The sequence below is a fragment of the Salvelinus namaycush genome, chromosome 4, assembly GCF_016432855.1.
Source record: "Salvelinus namaycush isolate Seneca chromosome 4, SaNama_1.0, whole genome shotgun sequence".
Taxonomy (NCBI): domain Eukaryota; kingdom Metazoa; phylum Chordata; class Actinopteri; order Salmoniformes; family Salmonidae; genus Salvelinus; species Salvelinus namaycush.
The window spans coordinates 52,385,538-52,407,222 of NC_052310.1; the positions used below are offsets into that span (position 1 = coordinate 52,385,538).

Consider the following 21,685-nt stretch of genomic DNA (forward strand, 5'->3'; position numbering starts at 1 on the left):
AAGACAACAACTTTTGGATGAGCAACTATTTGGATTAGCTTCTACTTAAAAAAATGTCACACAATTTCAAACTGTCTGCATAATAGATTTAGGCATCTCAAAAAATCTTGACATTTATTTATGTATTTTTCAGAAAGGTTGGGAACGAAACAATGCATTTAGAAACATAAGGTGGTACCCACAGAGACAGTAGGTGACATTGATGTGGTAAAGGTGCGGGAGAGGGTGTGGTTAGAGTGGCGTTGGATGAAGGGAGTTCCTCAGAAGCGTGTCTTGAAGCCAAAGAGCTCCACCTTGTCAATGGATCTCTCATTGGAGAACGAGGCTCGGGTGATGCGACAGCTGGGACTCCCCTCCTTACTCAGCCACACCTTCCTGTGCCATTAGAAAGATAGAGATGTTCTGTTATCCACTACCCTCATGTCAATGATGGTCATTTTTTTAGGCAACACACTGCTTCTGTTTCCCATAAGGAATGATCACTCTGCTCTTTTCTTGTGTTGGCTATTTTCTCTAATATAAGCTACTACATGATCTGTTTATCATCTCAACCGCTAACCATGTTCTCTATAGCTTGGGAACATACATTCCATTGCTAAAATTAACTTTGAGAGTTTGAACACGCTCTAGACAGCAGGGAATCTGAGGTTTTCTGGAGACCCCTCTGTTCAGCAAACAGTTCCAAGGCCAAATAAGGCTTGTCACATGTCAGATGGACAAAGGGAATGCAGGCTTTCTAAGAAAGCCGGCCAACCCATGTGGGTGACACTAGATTGACTGTATCCGCTATAATATAGTCCCTCCTATCCCTTGCAAAACTGGGATTTTTGTCATCTGGTAAACAGCTGTGGGCATTCACTAAAACTTCAACCTCTGTTTCAGCCGACTGGTAAAAATGGTTCAGCAACATGATCCTAACTTCTGTCAGCAAAGACAAATGATTCAGCTATAGCCTGAGTCCAAGCCCCAGCCAAACTCGGTACAGTGCATAGGAGGCAGTTTTTCTTGGCACCATCTCTAGTGTTCTCTATGACAAATGACTTTGGGAAAAGCACAACACAAACATAATCAAGTAAATTGAATTGTATAACTCAGCACTGTCTTGAGTCGAAACCTCAGTTTACCATGAGACATGCCTCAGTGAGGAGCAACAGGCAACATGCTTACTCTACAGCATGTAGGTCAAGCCCTGGAGACTGAGGCCCTGTCACTCAAGTCGCTGCATGGCCGATATGGGATACATTATTTCCTAGTCTGTGTAGATTAGTGGAGAGATTGTAGAGGATCAGTGCGCCACATGTGGTCATCCTGAAGCACGGTCTGGTGCGATGGGAGTTCGGTCAGATCACAGAGACACAACGCAATAGCTGCCCATAGCGTGCCGGCTGACCGACAGCTGCCTCAATGACAGAGAGCGAAATGGAGGGAGAGAGAGAGAGGGATGAGGCAACATCTCCATCTGCATTCTCTGCTCCGCTCTGCTCTAGTGTCGCACACAGCCCACAGACTGCTGATTTGACAGCAATCACAGGGCTTAGAGGTTAGCTCTAAGTCGCCGTTGCATCAGGTAAATATTCATCTCCACTGACTTCACTCTGCAAAATAAAATGGAGTATTGAACCCAAAAGAGTATGAGCATAATGAGGGTTGTCTATCTACTATATGATGTGTCTGTGGCTATTTTCCTTGTTCAAAGCATTTGCTCTTCTTGTCCTGGTAATAGATGGGCATTGATGTTTTTGACTCGTAGGTTGAACCTCTCAAGCAAAGCTACCCGCCAGTCCACCCCCTAATAAGTGAATTATCCCAATTTAGAAGCACATGACCGTGTGAACTGATTTAATAAGCACATGAAAAGAAAAACAATGTGGTGTGTGTCACAGAGAGAGAAAGACAGAGCGAGCGACGAGAGAGCAATGACTGTATTAGCTGCTATAACAAGACCTAACATTGACCATTTGATGGTGGGTTGATAATAATGGCCTGGTCTCTGAGTGAGCACCACCCACTGCATCCTCTCTGCCTGACTGCCTGACTGACCAGGCCTCTAGAGGAAAGGACGTTTCCTTTTTCCCACACACTTGAGGAAATGAGATAACATAGACCAGTGTATGGGAAGGAATTCAATGTGTTTTAAACAAATGTTCTGCTGCAGAATAAACTAAGGCATTGCATTGTTCCTGGAGAGCAATCTGGAGCAATCTTAACTGGGCCTGGCTGGCTAATGGCTCTGTATGGTTTATAATGAAGTTGGACTTCCAACACTGCCAAAGTTACAAGTTTTTTTTATCGCTTTGGTACTATTTTCACAAGTACGTGGTAAAATTGAACAACTCTTAGTACAAAACTCAAAACAGATCAAAACTTGAAGCATATTTTCAATTGACTAAGTACAACACAAAAACAAATCACACAGTAACTTTTTCACCAAACCTAATTAGTTATTTCATCTGGAAAAACCTTTCACAATGCAATGTTCACAATACATTTCATATGATTCTCTTCTCATTTGTTTAAAAACATTTGACCATCTCTTAATCCAATTGCGCTTAATGGTTAAAATCACTTAACCATTTGGTAAACCTATAGATTTTAACTGGTTTGTCTACTATATATGGATTTAGAGAACTACAGAAATAAAATGTGTGTTTGTAAAGTATAAACACCTAAATGTGGCCTCCTAATGGGCTCCCGAGTGGCGCAGCGGTCTAAGGCACTGCATCTCAGCCCTAGAGGCGTCACTACAGACCCTGATTCGATTCCAGGCTGTATCAACAACCGGCCGTGATTAGGAGTCCCATAGGGCGGCGGACAATTGGCCCGTGTTAGGGTATGGCCGTGGTAGGCTGTCATTGTAAATAAGAATTTGTTCTTAACTGATTTGCCTAGTTAAATAAAGGTTCAATACAAATAAATACAATAAAATGACATGTATGATACATGATAACCATAGATAATAACCACTTGTTATTGCTAATTGATTTCACATAGGGGCAACCACAATTGGCCACCATATAAAAGGGTGTGTGTAAACACTTGCACTTTCTTTCAACATGGAGCAGGATAGACAGCAAGGGAGAGGAAAAATAAAATAGCTCATGGACAAGGGGCCCCTCAGAGAGGTGGACATGGGCCCCGTCAAAGAGGTGGACATCAGAGAGAGGGAGGCATACGGCAGGAACTGTTGTATCTAATGAAGTCCGGGCCATCGTTGTTGATCATATGGTAAACAGAGGCCTTACCATGGCAGAGGCCGCCCGATTAGTTCACCCCAATCTGAGAAGATCAATTGTCAACATTTCGTCAAGAAAACAGGTAAGTCTGCAGGATGTGCACTATGCTTTCTCATTACATGTACAGTAAATGACATTGTAATGCATGTAAATTCACAAAACATGTTACAGTATGATCTATTGACAGTATACACTGTTCTACCCTCAGGATTGACAAGACCCCATGGATGTGGCTGTGTGCTGACCGACCATCTGAAATCGAGCAGGCCATTAGGGAGCACGATGACACCTTTGCCAATGTGGCATCCATCAGCATACCAACAATCATCCGCTTTTTGAAGAGGCACCAGGTATCTATGAAACACATTTACCTGGTGCCTTTTGTGAGAAACAACGATAGGGTGAAACAACTGCGGGCCGAGTATGTTCAGGTACAGCACTATATACTGTACTGCTGTTACTATTTGACGCACATGCTACTTCACAATATCATGTTGGAACTATACTATAAAAAATATATATATATTTTTAGAGGGTGATGGTGCTTGATGCTGCTGTGAACCATCACAAGTATATCTTTGTTGATGAAGTGGGCTTCAACCTGGCCAAAACTCTGCGTCGTGGGCAGAGCCTCATCCGCCGATGGGCGACCGTTCAAGTGCCTGGACAACGTGGGGAAACATCTCCATGTGCGTAGCTATCTCTGAAGATGGTGTGGTAGGACATAGGCCATTACTTGGATCCTACAAAGCTGCACACCTCATTGTTTCTCAATGAAATTGATCAGGCCTGTCAAGATGAAGGGATCACCGATGTCATTGTGTGGGACAATGTCAGATTCCAACATGCAGAGGTAGTTCAAGCATGGTTTCGGGCCCATCCCCGATTCGTGACCCTTCACCTGCCTCCATACTCTCCTTTCCTTAACCCAATTGAGGAATTAGAGGTGTAATGTATACGATTGCCATCCCCATGAGTTTGCCACCCTCCTTCTGGCCATGGATGAGGCATACGACGACATCAATGCAGACCAATGTCAAGCTTGGATTCGCCATGCCAAAAGCTTTTTCACACGGTGCATGAACAACATTCACATTGCTGTGGATGAGAATTTATGGCCAAATGCTCAAAACAGGCTTGATGCAAATGAATGTGTGCTAAACGTTAGGTTGTATTTTAATTTGTCGAATTTAATTTTGGACATTTGATTAGACAGTACACCTACTTTGCAACTGAAATAAAAGTAACAATTAGCTAATTGCCAATGTCAGGCTGGGTCTGTAGCTAGCTCTATTTGGCATATTCCATAATAATAAAAAAATATTTGTTAGCTAGCTAGCTTGTAAAGTGGCTAATTAAAGTAGCCTAACTTTTTCCTGTCTAGCTAAGCAGCTAGATAGCAAAGATAGCAAAAACCAGCTTACAAATGGTGCTCAAATTCTAATACAACTTTGTTTATCTAGCCTAGCTATAGTTTGCTATATGACTTTTGGTTTTATATATTTCAATTAAATAATAACGTTTGCTTACCTTAATAAATAGAAAAATAACATGCTTATTGGTTGGCTATTTGCAAGTTCAACTACTGTCCTGTTGCATCGCCATAATGGAATGGCAGTTGGGTTTTGAATCAGAATGGCAGTTCAAATTTGAATTGACCAAAAGGTTCTATCTATAGAGCCTTTTTATCTATGAGTGTATGCTTTTAGTTTGCAACAGCAGAGCTTTGTATGAACCTTGCAGTTTGCCAATCCGACATTGGCAGCAATGTTGCAAAATGCGAATTCGATCTCCCCCCTGGCAAAGATAGTTAATGGTGTCGGATGTCAGCTAGCCATTTTTCTGACCAGGTGAAATTATGCAGCATCATTAATGTGGACATGAATGTCAATGCAAAATAGCTCAAATACATTTTAAGGGAGCTAGTTAGCTGTAACTTCAGAGTTTGATTTGACTGTGTTAGCTTTTGTTAGCTGTTGTTTGCTAAAATCCACATTACATTCAAGGTTATTTGCCTTCACTGGGTATACAGTGTCTACGGAAAGTATTCAGACCCCTTGACTTTTTACACATTTGTTACGTTACAGCCTTATTCTAAAATGTATTAAATAAATAAAAATCCTCAACAATCTACACACAACACACCATTATGACAAAGCAAAAACAGGTTTTTAGAAACACCTTCTTTACATAAGTTTTCAGACCCCTTGCTAAAAGACTCGAAGTTGAGCTCAGGTGCATCCTGTTTCCATTGATCATCCTTGAGATGTTTCTACAACTTGATTTGTGTCCATGTGTGGTAAATTTAATTGATTGTACATGATTTGGAAAGGCAGACACCTGTCTATATAAGGTCCCACAGTTGACAGTGCATGTCAGAGCAAAAACCAAGCCATGAGGTCGAAGGAATTGTCCATAGAGCTCTGAGACAGGATTGTGTTGAGGCACAGATCTGGGGAAGGGTACCAAAAAATTTCTGCAGCATTGAAGGTCCCCAAGAACACAGTGGCCTCCATCATTCTTAAATGGAAGAAGTTTGGAACCACCAAGACTAGAGCTGGCTGCCCAGCCAACCTGAGCAATCGGGGGAGAAGGGCCTTGGTCAGGGAGATGACCAAGAGCACGATGGTCATTCTGACAGAGCTCCAGAGTTCCTCTGTGGAGATGGGAGAACATTCCAGAAGGACAACCATCTCTGCAGAACTCCAACAATCAGGCCTTTGTGGTAGAGTGGTCAGACAGAAGCCACTCCTCAGTAAAAGGAACATGACAGCCCGTTTGGAGAATGCCAAAAGGCACCAAAAGACTGAAACCAACATTGAACTCTTTGGCCTGAATGCCAAGCATCATGTCTGGAGGGAACATGGCACCATCCCTATGGTGAAGCATGGTGGTGGCAGGGACTGGGAGACTAGTCAGAATCGAGGCAAAGATGAATGGAGCAAAGTACAGAGAGCTCCTTGATGAAAACCTGCTCCAGAGCACTCAGGACCTCAGACTGGGGTGAAGGTTTACAACAACCCTAAGCACACAGCCAAGACAACGCACGAGTGGCTCCGGAACAAGTCTCTGAACGTCCTTGAGTGGCCTAGCCAGAGCCCGGACTTGAACCCGATCGAACATCTCTGGAGAGACCTGAAAATAGCTGTGCAGCAAAGCTCCCCATCCAACCTGAAATAGCTTGAGAGAATCTGCAGAGAAGAATGGGAGAAACTCCCCAAATACAGGTGTGCCAAACTTGTAGCGTCATACCCAAGAAGATTCGATTGCAATCTCTGCCAAAGGTGCTTCAACAAAGTACTGCGTAAAAGGTCTGAGTACTTATGTAAATTAGGATATTTCAGTTTCGTAGTTTTTATAAATTAGAAAAAAATTCTAAAAAATAGTTTTTGCTTTGTCATTATGGGGTATTGTGTGTAGATTGATGAGGGGGGGAAATGATATAATCTTAGAATAAGACTGTAACCTAACAAAATGTGGAAAAAGTCAAGGGGTCTGAATACTTTCCGAAGGCACTGTAAGTGTATTTCTTAATGTGAACTGTAATCTACTGTAATTTACAGTACTGTAGCATAGTACTTTTAAGGCTGATTTGAAACACACATCTTTAATTGTTTGCTATTGGATTAACTGGTAGGTAAAATTACTAAATTGAAAAGATGTCATGTTGTATTTTGGTGATTTAACCAATGTTTCACTCAAAATCAGTCATCGTTTATTCATTTTGATTGTAAACATCAGTCACCACACAACCATTGAGTCAAAATATGTGTATTGTGAAATGTAATGAGAAGAATGGATGCTTTACAAGTGTGACCAGGGTGGAATTTTGTGAAAATGTACCACATACTTGTGGAGAGAGTACCAAAGCGATTAAAAACAGTATCAAAGCGATTCAAAACTAACAGTGCCAGGCCAGCTAGACCATTTCCTGCTTAAAAGAACCAGGGTGACACAGTATAATAAAACAAACTATGTTATGTTAATATGTATGGATTATAATGTGGGATGGCTGATTCGAACTGTACCCTTCAATTGTAGCCTAGTCTTCCAATTGGTGAAATACTTTACATTTCAGGATTTAAAAAGAGCAACAAGCAGCAGGAAATCTTATGGAATGTGCATTTGATGTAAGTGAGAGTTAGCCATCTGTGGGAGTGGCTGATACTCTGAACACAGCCACATCCCTGATGTCAACATGCTCCCAGCATGAACGCTTGAAAGTCCCTGAGCTTATGGGAGGAGAGCGCAGGGGGAGGGAGCTCTAGCAGGAGGGGATATACTGACCTCATATGTACTGTTCATACAAACACAATATCGCCCCTCTGTAACTTCTGAATTCATACACAGAGGAATTCCTCATGGGAGAGCGTAGGTATGGTAGGGTGTGTGTGTGTGTGTGTGTTTTCTAAGGGAAGTGTGTGTTCTCTGAGTGAGGAATGTGAAGAGGGTATGAGATGAGCAGTGCCAGTTCTAGAATTGTACCTACATGGATTCCTTACTGATTGATGGATGTTTGTTCACTAAGAGATAAAGCATCCTAAACAGCAGCTTTATCCAAAACCCTTCCAGAGGAAATCTTACCATTGGAGTTGGAGGAGGTCAAAATGAAACATCTGGGCCAGTCTGAGCTTCATAATAGGCTGAAAACCCCTGTCCCCAAACAGTCATCAGCCCAACAGCTGCATGCAGTGCATTACACATAGCTGCAGTGAATAGGGGGCGTAGTGGCATTCCTATAGAGCTTTAGAGAGGACGAAGGCTTTAGTTGGGGCTCCATCAAAACAGGGCTAAGAGGGATTAAATGGGCCAGAATCCAGACCATCTGTGTCCCCGCCGTGCCACTCGCTGACCAGTGGTCTCAGCCGCCATGGACAGAGACCTTGGGAAAAACAGTGGCACCTACAGCCACACCCCTCCACTGCCCTGTTCCTCCATCTAACTACTTTATCATCCTCCCTCATCACCCTCTGCTTCTCCCTCTCTTGTTCTCATTCTATCCCCATCTCTCATCCTCTCTTATAGATTAACTCAATCTCCCTCCCTCTCTCTCCCTTAATCCATCTTTCAGTTTCTCCCTTTCGCTTTCTCTAATTTCCTCTCCCTCTGTCACTCTCCCTCACTCTCTTGAACAATCATCCCTCCCTCCCACCTAGTGGTGGTTTGTAGGTCTCTTCCTACACAGAAGTTGTTCTGATTTGGGTCACATGACTCAGGAGAGAGAAGAGCTATATTAGTTATAGCAGGCAGCAGGTCAGTCCCACAGTGCTGCATACATAGTACAACTGATACAGAGCGCTAAAACACCATCCACTTTCTCCCAGTCTACAAAACACCCAGGAACACATGTGCTTTCTGTGATGACTTTCATTGATTTTAAGAATGAGAGAACCCTGACACATAAAAACAATATGCCACTCCCTGTCTGTTACAGCCTACTAGCCTACATCAGCTAGCTGGAAACTGATTGAACAGGTGGGGACTTCTAGCTTGATTTCAGTGGTGGCTTCGCTGTTCTATACATATAAGTTATTTGTGACATACCAATAAGCAATATGATCCAAACACAGAACAGAGTAGGATAGGGAAAGAGCAGTGGAAAATGAGAGAAAAAAGGCCAAATGCAGGTACGTGGGTGGGTACATTTCAGTCATTTTGCAAATGCTCTTATCCAGAGCGATTTACAGGAGGAGCACAGAAAGATTTTTCACCTAGTCGGCTCTGCGATTCAACCCAGCAACAATTTGGTTACAGGCCCAACACTCAACCGCCAGGCTACCTGCCGCCGGGGGTACTGGGTATAGCTTCAGAGAAAATCAAAAACACTCAACACTCAATTCAAGGCAGGAGCTCAGCTGCATACTGTCCAATAGCTTCAGACATTATTATTTGTCAACCTATTTGTTAAAGAAATAATCTTGTTAATGATTTGAGTAGAATACATTGTAGCTGTATGGCTGATTGAATTATCTCAATGGGGATGGATGCAGCAGCCATGCAGATATGATCTGGGCCCAATAGTAGGGCGAGTTCATCCATCCACCCAGAATTCTGTGGCCTAAAATAACAATTAGGAAGGAAATCATGTCATATTAGGGAACACAAAAGCTGACTGATACTGGCCAAACCACTCTCTCTCTCCTGACCAGACAGCGTAAATTGGGGATAATTCCATTAGGGCTCTTTAAATAGAGGTTTTATGGCCCAGGAATGACACTGTTACCATAGCAGCACGCATAGCTGGACCTTGTGAGTAGGCACCAGGGTTTAGTTTGCATTGTCAATGATCCCATGTCTACAGGTTGAGGTATCCAGAACACTCAACAGAGCTGAGCTCAGGAAGAGATGACCCCTGCTGAGTCCCAAAGACACCGTTCTGTTTTTTTCTGCTTCAACTGTCTATGGATAAACAGGATCAGCCATTACACTTTTGTACTTGTCGTAAAAGAAAACAACACACAAACACATGCACGCACGCACACACACACAGCAATGTGTATCCCTCGTGAAAGGGTAGGTGTGATCTGTGAAGGCTTGGCATTTCCAAAGAGTGTGCTCTACACCAATTAACCTTTAAGAGTGAGAAAAGATGTAAAGCTCGGTTTTGGCTCACATTGACAGAGGTCTTGAAAGACTGAAGTTAACTAAAAACTAAAATCATTTTGATCTGTGAAAACTTTGTCTCCTACAGTGTATCAACAACGTGTGTGTGTATGTGTGTGTGTTTAGTTACAAGAATTTCTGGGCGTAGGGATGAGATACAGTAAGCATTAGAGAGGGTGTGCGGCTGGGTGGGTGTGTGGAGCAGCCTCCCATAGCTCTCTGTGGAACACACTTGAGATTATGATGTAATCTCTGTGACCTGCCTCCACCCCGATGACATCAGATTCACATCTGGATGAGAGACCCACCCCCGGAACCCAGTCCTGTCGGTGAGATTATCTCTACCAAGAAACTCACTCCCTGGCCAATCGACGAGAGAAAGAGCGAGAGAGCAAGAGAGAGCGAGAGAGAGCAAGAGATCGAAAGAGCAATGTTGAGAGAGGAGAAAGAAGAAAATGTAGAAAAAGAGAAATAGAGCAGACAGTCGCAGGTTTCCATCTCCTCCCCAAACGGACTCTCAAAGGGAACATTTGTGACAAACTCTGACAATAAGAAACACATTATCCATAGTAATCAGCTTACGTGTGTGCCAACACCAACAACAACAACAATTAATAGCTCATATCACACCAACACACAAAGATCAGTCAAAATAATAGGTCTGGGTAATAGCACTTAACTTGGAAGGAAAATGCAGTTTGAATCGTGTGATATTTCTCTCCCAGAGAAACTGAATGTATCAGGACGTTCTAGTGGAAGGCTATGCCAAAAGACTATCTCATCATTACAGAATGTGCAGGCAGTGGTCTGGGATTGCCCTGCCCACCAGAACAGAGGAAAATAAAGCCAATCATATCTATGGGGCTAGACAGACTCGAGGATTGTGAGGATTGTAAAAACAATCACTGAGTGAAGTGTGACTCCAAAAAGTCTAAATTCTATTGAGTTTAGTTCTATAACACGACTATAACACGACTATGGAATGCTGGAACTGGTCTATGCAGGGTAATAGTGCCACCTGCTGGTATAATAAGAGAAAAACATTAAAGGCAGTGCTTGACTTGGACTGAAATACGTGCCGGTATTCATTTTGGGTGCTGGTACTGTTTACATTTAGGTGCAGGAGCTCCACAATACTTTTGAGCTAATATTCTATAAGTGGAATAGGAGCTCAAGCAGTAGAAGAGCTCAAGTGAGCTCCTGCCCAAGTCAGGCACTGAGTAAAGGCCCAATGCAGCCATTTTAATTATCTCAATATCAAATCATTTCTGGGTAACAATTAAGTACCTTACTGTTATTTTATTCAACTAAAATGGTCAAAATGGTCTTAGCAAATAGCAATTTCTCAGGCAAGAATTTTGCTAGGACTGTCTGGGAGTGGTTTGAGTTAGGGGCCTAATTGGATGAGCCTAATGGGAGTTTTCAGGTTACAGATCCCTATCTGTTATTGGCAGAGGTTTGAAACTCTCTCTATTATTGGTATATTAACTTATACTACCTGGTGATGTCGACAGGCAGGCTAAAACTCCATCCCACCAAAACAGGCTGAAATTTCAGGTATTCTTTTCAAACAGCTCTTACACTAAAATTGCATTATCATCATTTTCACAATTTCACAGTATTATTCCAACCTCATAGTGTGGAAATATATACTGAGTATACCAAACATTAGGAACACTTTCCTAATATTGAGTTGCGTTCCACAGGGATGCTGGCCCATGTTTTCTCCAATGCTTCCCACAGTTTGTGTCACGTCTGCTTCCGCTCTTCCCTCCCCCTGGCACTTGAGGGCGCCAGGTTGCCCTGCATCACGCACTCCTGCCATCCATCACGCACTCCTGCCATCCATCACGCACACCTGCCTTCCCTCATCACGCGCATCAGCGTTAGTGGACTCACCTGGACTCAGTTATCACCTGTTCTTTTCCTCCCCTATATTTGTCAGTTCCCCAGCTCTGTTCCCTGCTGCTGTATTGTTTTTGTCTTTAGTATTAGTTTGCTGACGCTGTTCCTGTCTCGTTCCATGCCCGTCTTTATTAAATGTTTTACTCCCCGTACCTGCTTCGTCTCTCCAGCGTCATCGCATATGACAATTTGTATAAAGTTGGCTGGATGTCCTTTGGGTGGTGGACCATTCTTGATACACACGGGAAACTGTTGACCATGAAAAGCCCAGCAGCGTTGCAGTTCTTGACACAAACCGGTGTGCCTGGCACCTACTACCATACCCCATTCAAAGGCACTAAAAACTTTTTTCTTGCTCATTCACCCACCAAATGGCACACATACACAATCCATGTTTCAATTGTCTCGAGCCTTAAAAATCCTTCTTTAACCTGTCTCATCCCCTTCATCTACACTGATCGAAGCGGATTTAAGAAGTGACATCAATAAGCGATCATAGCTTTCACCTGGATTCACCTGGTCAGTGTATGTCATGGAAAGAGCAAGTGTTTTAAATGTTTTGTATACTTAGTGTATATAAAACACAGGGCCTTTAAGACAGATCAGCGATGGGAGGGGATGATTGGCACTGCATTCTGTATCACTTTTAGAAAGGGTTGAAAATGGTTAGAACATTTTCAAAGTCCATATTTCAATGCAAAATAAGACTGTTGTTCCTACTGTCTTTCACTCTGTGGAGCTTTTACTGCGTTCCGCGCCTTGGTTAGCATGGGGTGTTTTTTTCAATGCAGTAGATAGTGGTGTAGGACTTACATCTCACAGATCATGTCTGCAGGCCCCTGAACCTGGCCGACCACAGTGCCCTTGTTGGTGTTCTTCACCCAGCCACACAGACCCAGTCTCAGACCCTCCTTTTCTGTGTACTGTAGAAGAGAGAGAGAGAGAGAGAGAGAGAGAGAGAGAGAGAGAGAGAGAGAGAGAGAGAGAGAGAGAGAGAGAGAGAGAGAGAGAGAGAGAGAGAGAGAGAGAGAGAGAGAGAGAGAGAGAGAGAGAGAGAGAGAGAGAGAGAGAGAGAGAGAGAGAGAGAGAGAGAGAGAGAGAGAGAGAGAGAGAGAGAGAGAGAGAGAGAGCAATGAACAATGAACATGATTCATACAGTCATGAGTGATATCACTAGGCACTATACTGTTGGTTGGCATCTCCTCTGTGAAAGTGCGAGGGGTGGGCACTTCATTTAGCAGAGTAGAATTTTTATTATTTTCATTTGACTGAAATTCAGTTATAGGGTCTTGTGGGAGAAACTTACCATTCTGAAACAGACCCCTACAAGAAACAGAGAAAACGTGATTACTGACAAATATAATAGGCCGGTGTGTCACTTATTAGCTTATACAGTTGACTGAGTCTTCACTTATGACGATAGGTTCCATATTGACTGTACTGTAAGAGTACTGTGGGTGGAAACAAATAACTAACTGTAGGATTGTAAACAGAATGTGGGTGTAATAATGCAGTAGCAAGCTCTTAGGTTGTTAGAACCTGTAGGCTATGTGTCATTGAAGGCAAGTGTAAATCAGAGACTCTTAGCAAGCAAGTGTTACTTTGCTTATTTAGTGAAGTGCACTACGCTTATAAAAACACAGAGCAATGGACACTTGCAAGAACCTAAATTAAGAAACGCAGATCATTTTACAGTATGGTCACTCACGACGGGAATACTGTGCAATTAATAATTACAAGCAACATGAAGACACCAACCTTGGACATGGCCAAATATCTCAAAATCTACAGAACACAATTTTGCACCAGCTGCGTCATTGGACATGGTGAATTCAACAGCTGTCCAGAATAATGTCAGGAGGAACTGGCAACAGAAAAGCTTGAGACACTTTGTCCACTAGATGGCAGACAAACCATCCTGTCTCATTTGGTCCACAGATCTACTGCTGTTTTTAGACATATTTCCTAAAACCCTCATATCTTGGATAGCCATGGTAAATGCCAGCCATTGGGGGGGGGGGGAAAGCACACAAGCAAAACAATGTCAAGTGTCAAAGTCTGTATTAGTGAGGGTGTTAGTGTTGAAAAGAGCTTTTGGGTGAAGGTTCAGCAAATGTCTGGCTGGATGGATGGAACAAAAGTTGATTTGATAGATCCCTCAGGGTCTGAAATTACATACAAACAAACATAACCTACTTAACCTGTAAAATACAGTGCAGAGCGGATATATACCCAACACATACAAATAAATACACGTGTAAATCAGATGAACGCACACACACACATACACACACACAGCAAGCACAGAGATACTTATACACATCAGAACAGTGAAACTCATATTATATTCAGAAAACATCTGAAAAGAATGCTTAATCACAAAATAGCTTGCTTGTATAGGTTATTAGATAAATGACCCATGCAATCTTGGTAGCTAACTACCACAACCCTGCAGCTGTTTGATAACTTTAAGCTTCCTCTATACCTGCAGCTGTCTAGCGCTTGTCTCAGGCTGATATACCGGCTAACATGAAGCTACCTATCTGAGCTACCAGTAACTAGAATATAGTGTTAACCTTGGGCTAAATGATAACTAGGGCTCTCTGCCAACCTGGGGCCCCTTAGCTATGACCTGCAGCTACCTGCTGACTCAGAAACATGAGCTGAACTGGACTCCTGACTGATCTTTGCCTGCAGCATCAACCTCACACTGACTTTGAGGGCAAAAGTATAAATAGCACAAATGTGCCATTTCTTAACCCGTGGAATGAATTTCCACTCCAGATCCCAGAAAATAAATCCTCCCACCCACATTGACTCACAACCCAGGCAATACTCATATTACATATCCAAGGGAATACAGTTACTTTAAAATATATTCATATTTACTACCACATTCAAATTAAAATACAGTTCTTATACAACATATCCAGTAGAAAAAATGTATTTGCATAAATATTACCCCATTATTTTCTAAACATGAACTGATACTTTCCAGTTTAGAAAAGTGAACCTTTATGCTCAAGCCCAGAACATCCATGTGCTTCCTCCTACAGCAAATACCATCCTTAGGTTCACAGTGGGTGTAATAATGCAGCAACAAGCTCTTAGGTTGTTAGAATCATTATGCTATGTGTCCCTGTCCATACATCCAGCTGGGTTCTCAGTACATCGTGCAGACAGGAATAAAGAACTCTCCGGGGAGAAGCAAGGCGGCGGTGCATGTTTCATGAGTAACTACTCATGGTGATTGTGATTGTGATAACGTAGTGGAACACAAGTTCTTTTGTTAACCCGACCAAGAATATCTCACAATCAAATGTCAACCTTATTACCTCCCAAGAGAATTCTCTTCAGTTATAGTCACAGGTGTGTATATTCCCCCTCAAGCCGATACCACGACGGCCCTCAAGGAACTACACTGGACTTTGTGCAAAGTGGAAACCACATTTCCTGAGTGTTACGTTCCCCAGTTTCTGTGTTATGGTTTTGTTTGTATGTGTGTGTTTCAGGATGGCTTCCTGAAATTCCCCCAAGCAGCTGATTGGTCGGCCCCATTGCTAATTGGAGCTGACCCCGCCCCGTCAGGATACAGCTGTATCCCATTACAGACTCCTTCTCCAGCTATATAAGCCAGTGTTCTGTTGCTCAGAAGGGAGATGATTAGTATGTCCTATGTTGGTTGTTGCAGAGAGAGAGTGTATGGTTATGCCCTGTATTCTGTGTTTATTTGTTGCTCAGAGAGAGAGCTTCTTTAATATCCTGAGTTAGTAGTTTTTTTTTGTGAAGTATTTTGTAGCGGTCCTGCGGAGGTATGTTTATGTCCAAAGGTCTGTTTTGATTGTTGAACTTGTTTGTATTATTCTGTTTCATTTGTTCCTAGGGGGGAAGGGGAAGGCACCTAGGGAGTGCTTAGGCAAGAGGCCTGCGGGCATACATAACCCGTAGTATTTACTGTCTATATACACTAGGTAAGACCTGGGCGGACCACCCCCTTGTATTTTGGTTAGCGCACCAGGTGGTGCTAAGCTAGGTAAGTAGTGGGTAGGTAGGAGAGGAGGCTTTGACATTTACTTTCTTTGCTTTGGTTCCGTTCAGCCCCTTTTCCCCACAATTGAAAGCATATTACCATGTGAAGGAATAAATTCCCAGTAAACGGTAAATTCTCTGCCTTTGTCATCCTTACTCGCACCTACAGTCCCATACCTCTTTCACTCCACGGGGAGTGGAGTTGTAGCAGGGTGTTGCGTTCCCTCTTCCTAGAGGCGTATGTAACACTGAGGTTGCATTTATTGTGGCTGGGGATTTCTATCAACACTGACTGTAGTACTCGCAATACAAGAACTCTCAACCATTGTTACTCTCCCTTCCGGGATGGCTACAAGGCCCTCCCCTGCCCTCCCTTTGGCAAATCAGATCATGACTCCATTCTGCTCCTCCCTTCCTATAAGCAGAAACTCAAACAAGAAGTACCCGTGCTAAGGTCTATTAAACGCTGGTCTGACCAATCAAAATCCATGTTTCAAGATTGTTTTGATCACGAGGACTGGGATATGTTCCGGGTTGCCTCTGAGAATAACATTGACATATACACGGACACGGTGACTGAGTTCATCAGGAAGTGTATAGGGGATGTTGTTCCCACTGTGACTATTAAAACCTACCCAAACCAAAAAACATGGATGACAGCATTTGCGTAAAACTGAAAGCGCTAACCACCGCATTTAACCACGGCAAGGTGACTGGGAATATGGTCAAATACAGTGTAATTATTCCCTCCGTAAGACAATCAAACAGGCAAAATGTCAGTACAGAGACAAAGTGGAGATGCAATTCAACGGCTCAGACGTATGTGGCAGGGTCTACAGAAACCAGCCACGTCGCAGACACCGACTTGAAGACACCAACAGCTGTCCAGAATAATGTCAGGAGGAACTGGCAACAGAAAAGCTTGAACCACTTTGTCCACTAGATGGCAGACAAACCATCCTGTCTCATTTGGCCCACAGATCTACTGATGTTTTTAGACATATTTCCTAAAACACTCATATCTTGGATAACCATGGTAAATGCCAGCCATTGGGGAAAAAAAGCACCCAAGCAAAACACAGTCAATTGTCTGTATTAGTGAGGATGAAAAATAACATTTAGGTGAAGGTTCAGCAAATGTCTGGCTCTATCTGATGGAAATGAGTTGATTTGATAGATCCCCCCCAGGGTCTGAAATTACATACAAAAAGCATAACCTACTTAACCTGTAAAATACAGTGCAGAGCGGCTATATACCCAACACACACAAACAAACACGTCTAAATCAGATGTGCACACACACAAACACACAGATAGATACTGATACACATCAGAACAGCACAGCAGTAAAACTCATATTCTTTTCAGAAAACATTTGAAAAGAATGCTTAGTCACAAAATAGCTTGTTTGTAGAGGCTTACATTGTATATACTTATTTTTCTACTGTATTATTGACTGTATGTTTGTTTTACTCCATGTGTTTTGCAGCTCTTTCAGAACATCAGCTGATTGGATTTGGGAGAAGGAGAAATGGGGAAGGCTTGGGCGAGTTGCTGTGGGGGGCGCAGTGCTGTTGACCGGGGTAGGGGTAGCCAGGTGGAAAGAATGGCCAGCTGTAGAAAAATGCTTATTGAAATTCTCAATTATAGTGGATTTATCGGTGGTGACAGTGTTTCCTGTCCTCAGTGCAGTGGGCAGCTGGGAGGAGGTGTTCTTATTCTCCATGATCTTTACAGTGTCCCAGAACTTTTTTGAGTTTGTGTTACAGGAAGCAAATTTCTGCTTGAAAAAAGCTAGCCTTGGCTTTTCTAACTGCCTGTGTATTTTGGTTTCTAGCTTCCCTGAAAAGTTGCATATCACGGGGGCTGTTCGATGCTAATGCAGAACGCCATAGGATGTTTTTGTGTTGGTTAAGGGCAGTCAGGTCTGGAGAGAACCATGGGCTATATCTGTTCCTGGTTCTAAATTTCTTGAATGGGGCATGCTTATTTAAGATGGTGAGGAAGACATTTAAAAAAAATAACCAGGCATCCTCTACTGACGGGATGAGATCAATATCCTGCCAGGATACCCCGGCCAGGTCGATTAGAAAGGCCTGCTCGCTGAAGTGTTTCAGGGAGCGTTTGACAGTGATGAGTGGAGGTCGTTTGACCGCTGACCCATTATGGATGCAGGCAATGAGGCAGTGATCGCTGAGATCTTGGTTGAAAACAGCAGAGGTGTATTTAGAGGGCAAGTTGGTGAGGATGATATCTATGAGGGTGCCCGTGTTTACGGCTTTGGGGTGGTACCTGGTAGATTCATTGATACGTCCCCGACCAAGGCCCTTCTCCCCCGATTGTTCAGTTTGGCCGAGGTCCAGCTCTAGGAAGAGTCTTGGTGTTTCCACACTTCTTCCATTTAATAATGATGGAGGCTACTGTGTTCTTGGGGACCTTCAATGCTGAAAAAACAATTTTGGTACCCTTACCCAGATCTGTGTCTCTACAGAATCCTCTCGGAGCTCTACGGACAATTCCTTCGACCTCATGGCTTGGTTCTTGCTCTGACATGCACTGCCAACTTTGAGACCTTACATAGACAGGTGTGTGCCTTTCCAAATCATGTCAAATCAATTGAATTTATCACAGGTGGACTCCAATTAAGTTGTAGAAACATCTCAAGGGGGATCAATAGAAACAGAATGCACCTGAGCTCAAATTCGAGTCTCTTAGCAAAGGGTGTGAATATTTATGTAAATAGGGTATTTACATAAATGTAAATAAGGTATGTTTTTGCTTTGTCATTATGGGGTATTGTGTGTAGATTGATGAGAAGAAAAACTAATTTTAGAATAAGGCTGTAATGTAACAAAATGTGGAAAAAGTGAATGCACTATGAATGCACTTTTCGAATGCACTATGACCTGCAGCTACCTGCTGACTCAGAAACATGAACTGAGCTGAACTGGACTCCTGACTGATCTTTGCCTGCAGCATCAACCTCACACTGACTTTGAGGGCAAAAGTATAAATAGCACAAATGTGCCATTCCTAACCCTTGTAATTAATTTCCAATCCATATCCCAGAAAATAAATCCTCCCACCCACATTGACTCACATTTCCAAACCCAGTCAATACTCATGTTACATATCCAAGGGAATATATTTCCATTCAAATACAGTATATTCATATTTACTACTACCTCCAAATTTAAATAAAAGCTCATATACTGTACAACATCTCCAGTAGAAAAAAATGCATTGCATAAATATTGCCACGTTATATTCTAAACTAGAACTGATAGTTTCTGGTTTAGAAAAGTTAATCTTTATGCTCAAACCCAGAACATCCACTTGTCTCCCCCTACAGCAAATACCATCCTTAGGTTCACAGTCCACAATGATCTATTTTATTCAGTACTGCATTTGCCAACGGCTACAGTAGCCTGCTTAGGTCATTTGCTCTTATTCTGTGTTAATGTGTTTACATTTCTCCTATCACTTTGAATCAGATGGGCATTGTACCCAACATGTGCTGGACAAAAATTTGAACACGTTATCTGATTTGATAAAGCTTTCTATTTAAATCACGTTATGTTTCCACAATCGTTATTGCATCATTGGGATATGGTACTACATTACTGACTGATCCAGGTTCTGCCTGGCTGATTGCCACCCACAGTACTGGGGGGGGGGGGGGGGGGGGGGGGGGGGTGACCTGCCAGCTGTGTATGTATGTGTTTATAGAATGAGATCTCTGTAGATTACTGTGTGTTCTGGACTGGCATTATCTGCTTGCTGATCGCTTGGTGTTTTCCTGTATGTACACATTGGCTCACTGAAACACATCTTGGACCCCGCCACTCTGAATTTCAAGTCTGTCCGTTGAAATCCAACAGCTTAACATTTTCAGTGACCAAATTCTGCAAAAGCAAACAAGCTCACTCAGATGTAGAGTAGCTGGTCAATGGAGGAAGCTGAGACAAGACTGCTCCAAAGCCCTTCACTGCATGGGTTTAAGTGATCCAAAATGATTGATGGCACTGTGTGTGTGTTGATGTTTTCTGAAAAGAATATGAGTTTTACTGTTTTGCTGTTCTGATGTGTATCATTATTTGTGTGTTTGTTGTGTGTGTGCATCTGATGTATTTGTTTGTGTGTGTTGGGTATATAGCCGCTCTGCACTGTATTTTACAGGTTAAGTAAGTTATGTTTGTTTGTATGTAATTTCAGACCCTGAGGGGATCTATCAAATCAACTCTTGTTTCCATCCGATAGAGCCAGACATTTGCTGAACCTTCACCCAAATTATATTTTCAACACTAACATCCTCACTAATAAAGACTTTGGCAATTGACTGTGTTTTTCTTGTGTGCTTTTTTTAAACGACGGCTGGCATTTACCATGGCTATCCAAGATATGAGTGTTTTAGGAAATATGTCTAAAAACAGCAGTAGATCTGTGGGCCAAATGAGACAGGTCTGCCATCTAGTGGACAAAGTGGCTCAAGCTTTTCTGTTGCCAGTTCCTCCTGACATTATTCTGGACAGCTGTTAAATTCACCATATCTAATGACGCAGTTGGTGCAAAATTGTGTTCCGTATATTGAGATATTTGGTCATGTCCAAGGTTGGTGTCTTCAAGTTGCTTGTAGTATTCAATTGCACAGTATTCCAGTCATGAGTGACCATACTGTAAAATGATCTGTGTTTCTTCATTTAGGTTCTTGCAAGTGTCCATTGCTTTGTGTATTTTTTAAGCGTAGTGCACTTCACTAAATAAGCAAAGTAACACTTGCTTGCTAAGAGTCTCTGATTTACACTTGCCTTCAATGACACATAGCCTACAGGTTCTAACAACCTAAGAGCTTGCTACTGCATTATTACACCCACTGTGAACCTAAGGATGGTATTTTCTGTAGGGGGAAGTAAATGGATGTTCTGGGTTTGAGCATGAAGGTTCACTTTTCTAAACAGGAAACTATCAATAGTTTAGAATATAATGGGGCAACATTTACGCAAATGTTTTTTTCTAATGGAGATGTATAAGAGCTGTATTTGAATTTGAAAGTGTTAGTAAATATGAATATATTTGAATGTAAATATATTCTCTTGAATATGTAACATGAGTATTGACTGGGTTTGGAAATGTGAGTCTATGTGGGTGGGAGGATTTCTTTTCTGGGATCTGGAATGGAAATTCATTCCAAGGGTTAGGAACGGCATATTTGTGCTATTTATACTTTTGCCCTCAAAGTCAGTGTGAGGTTGATGCTGCAGGCAAAGTTCAATCAGGAGTCCAGTTCAGCTCATGTTTCTGAGTCAGCAGGTCATAGCTAAGGGGCCCCAGGTTGGCAAAGAGCCCTAGTTATCATTTAGCCTCAGGTTAACGCTGTATTGTAGTTACCGATAGCTCAGATAGGTAGCCTCATGTTAGCAGGTATATCAGGTAGTCTAAGACAAGTACTAGACAGCTGCAGGTCTGTATGAAGCTTAAAGTTAGCAAACAGCTGCAGGGTTGTGGTGGTTAACTACCAAGATTGCATCTGACATTCATCTAATTAGCCTCTACAAACAAGCTATTTTGTGACTAAGACCAGAGCATAATTACCATAAGCACAAAATGAAAGAGGCTGGAATACAAACAAACACATATACACACAGATAGACAGACGTGCATGCGCAGACACATACCACTGGACAGGCAGGCGCGCACATACACACCAACGCACAGGCAAACAGACACAGCATCCTACCACCCACAGATAAAGAGAGAAAGAGACAGACGAGCAGCAGAACTGACAGCTGAGGATCGTCACATGAAACAACGATGATCGCTCCTATCGAAATATTTACTCTACTGTTCCATAACACCCCCCCCCTCATCACATTGCAGGCGACAGGGAACAATTTTACAGTCTTGCTAAATTATTG

At 42.5% G+C, this 21,685-nt stretch overlaps 1 protein-coding gene across 1 annotated transcript; it reads right to left on the minus strand.

The window, feature by feature from the left end:
• Positions 1-260: 260 nt before the first annotated feature.
• Positions 261-13,566, minus strand: LOC120045917 (acylphosphatase-2-like). Its single transcript, XM_038990844.1, has 4 exons — positions 13,500-13,566; positions 13,048-13,064; positions 12,555-12,664; positions 261-375 (listed from the first exon to the last, which is right to left on the minus strand). The coding sequence occupies exons 1-4, from the start codon at positions 13,564-13,566 to the stop codon at positions 261-263; spliced, it is 309 nt and encodes a 102-aa protein (XP_038846772.1).
• Between the last annotated feature and the right edge of the window lie 8,119 nt (positions 13,567-21,685).

Coding starts and splice junctions, on each gene's coding strand:
- LOC120045917 (XM_038990844.1), bottom strand. CDS start 13,566: ATGTCCAATGACGCAGCTGGTGCAAAATTGTGTTCTGTAGATTTTGAG. Junction 376..12,554: donor GCAGACATGATCTGTGAGAT/GTAAGTCCTACA, acceptor CTAATGGCACAG/GAAGGTGTGGCTGAGTAAGG.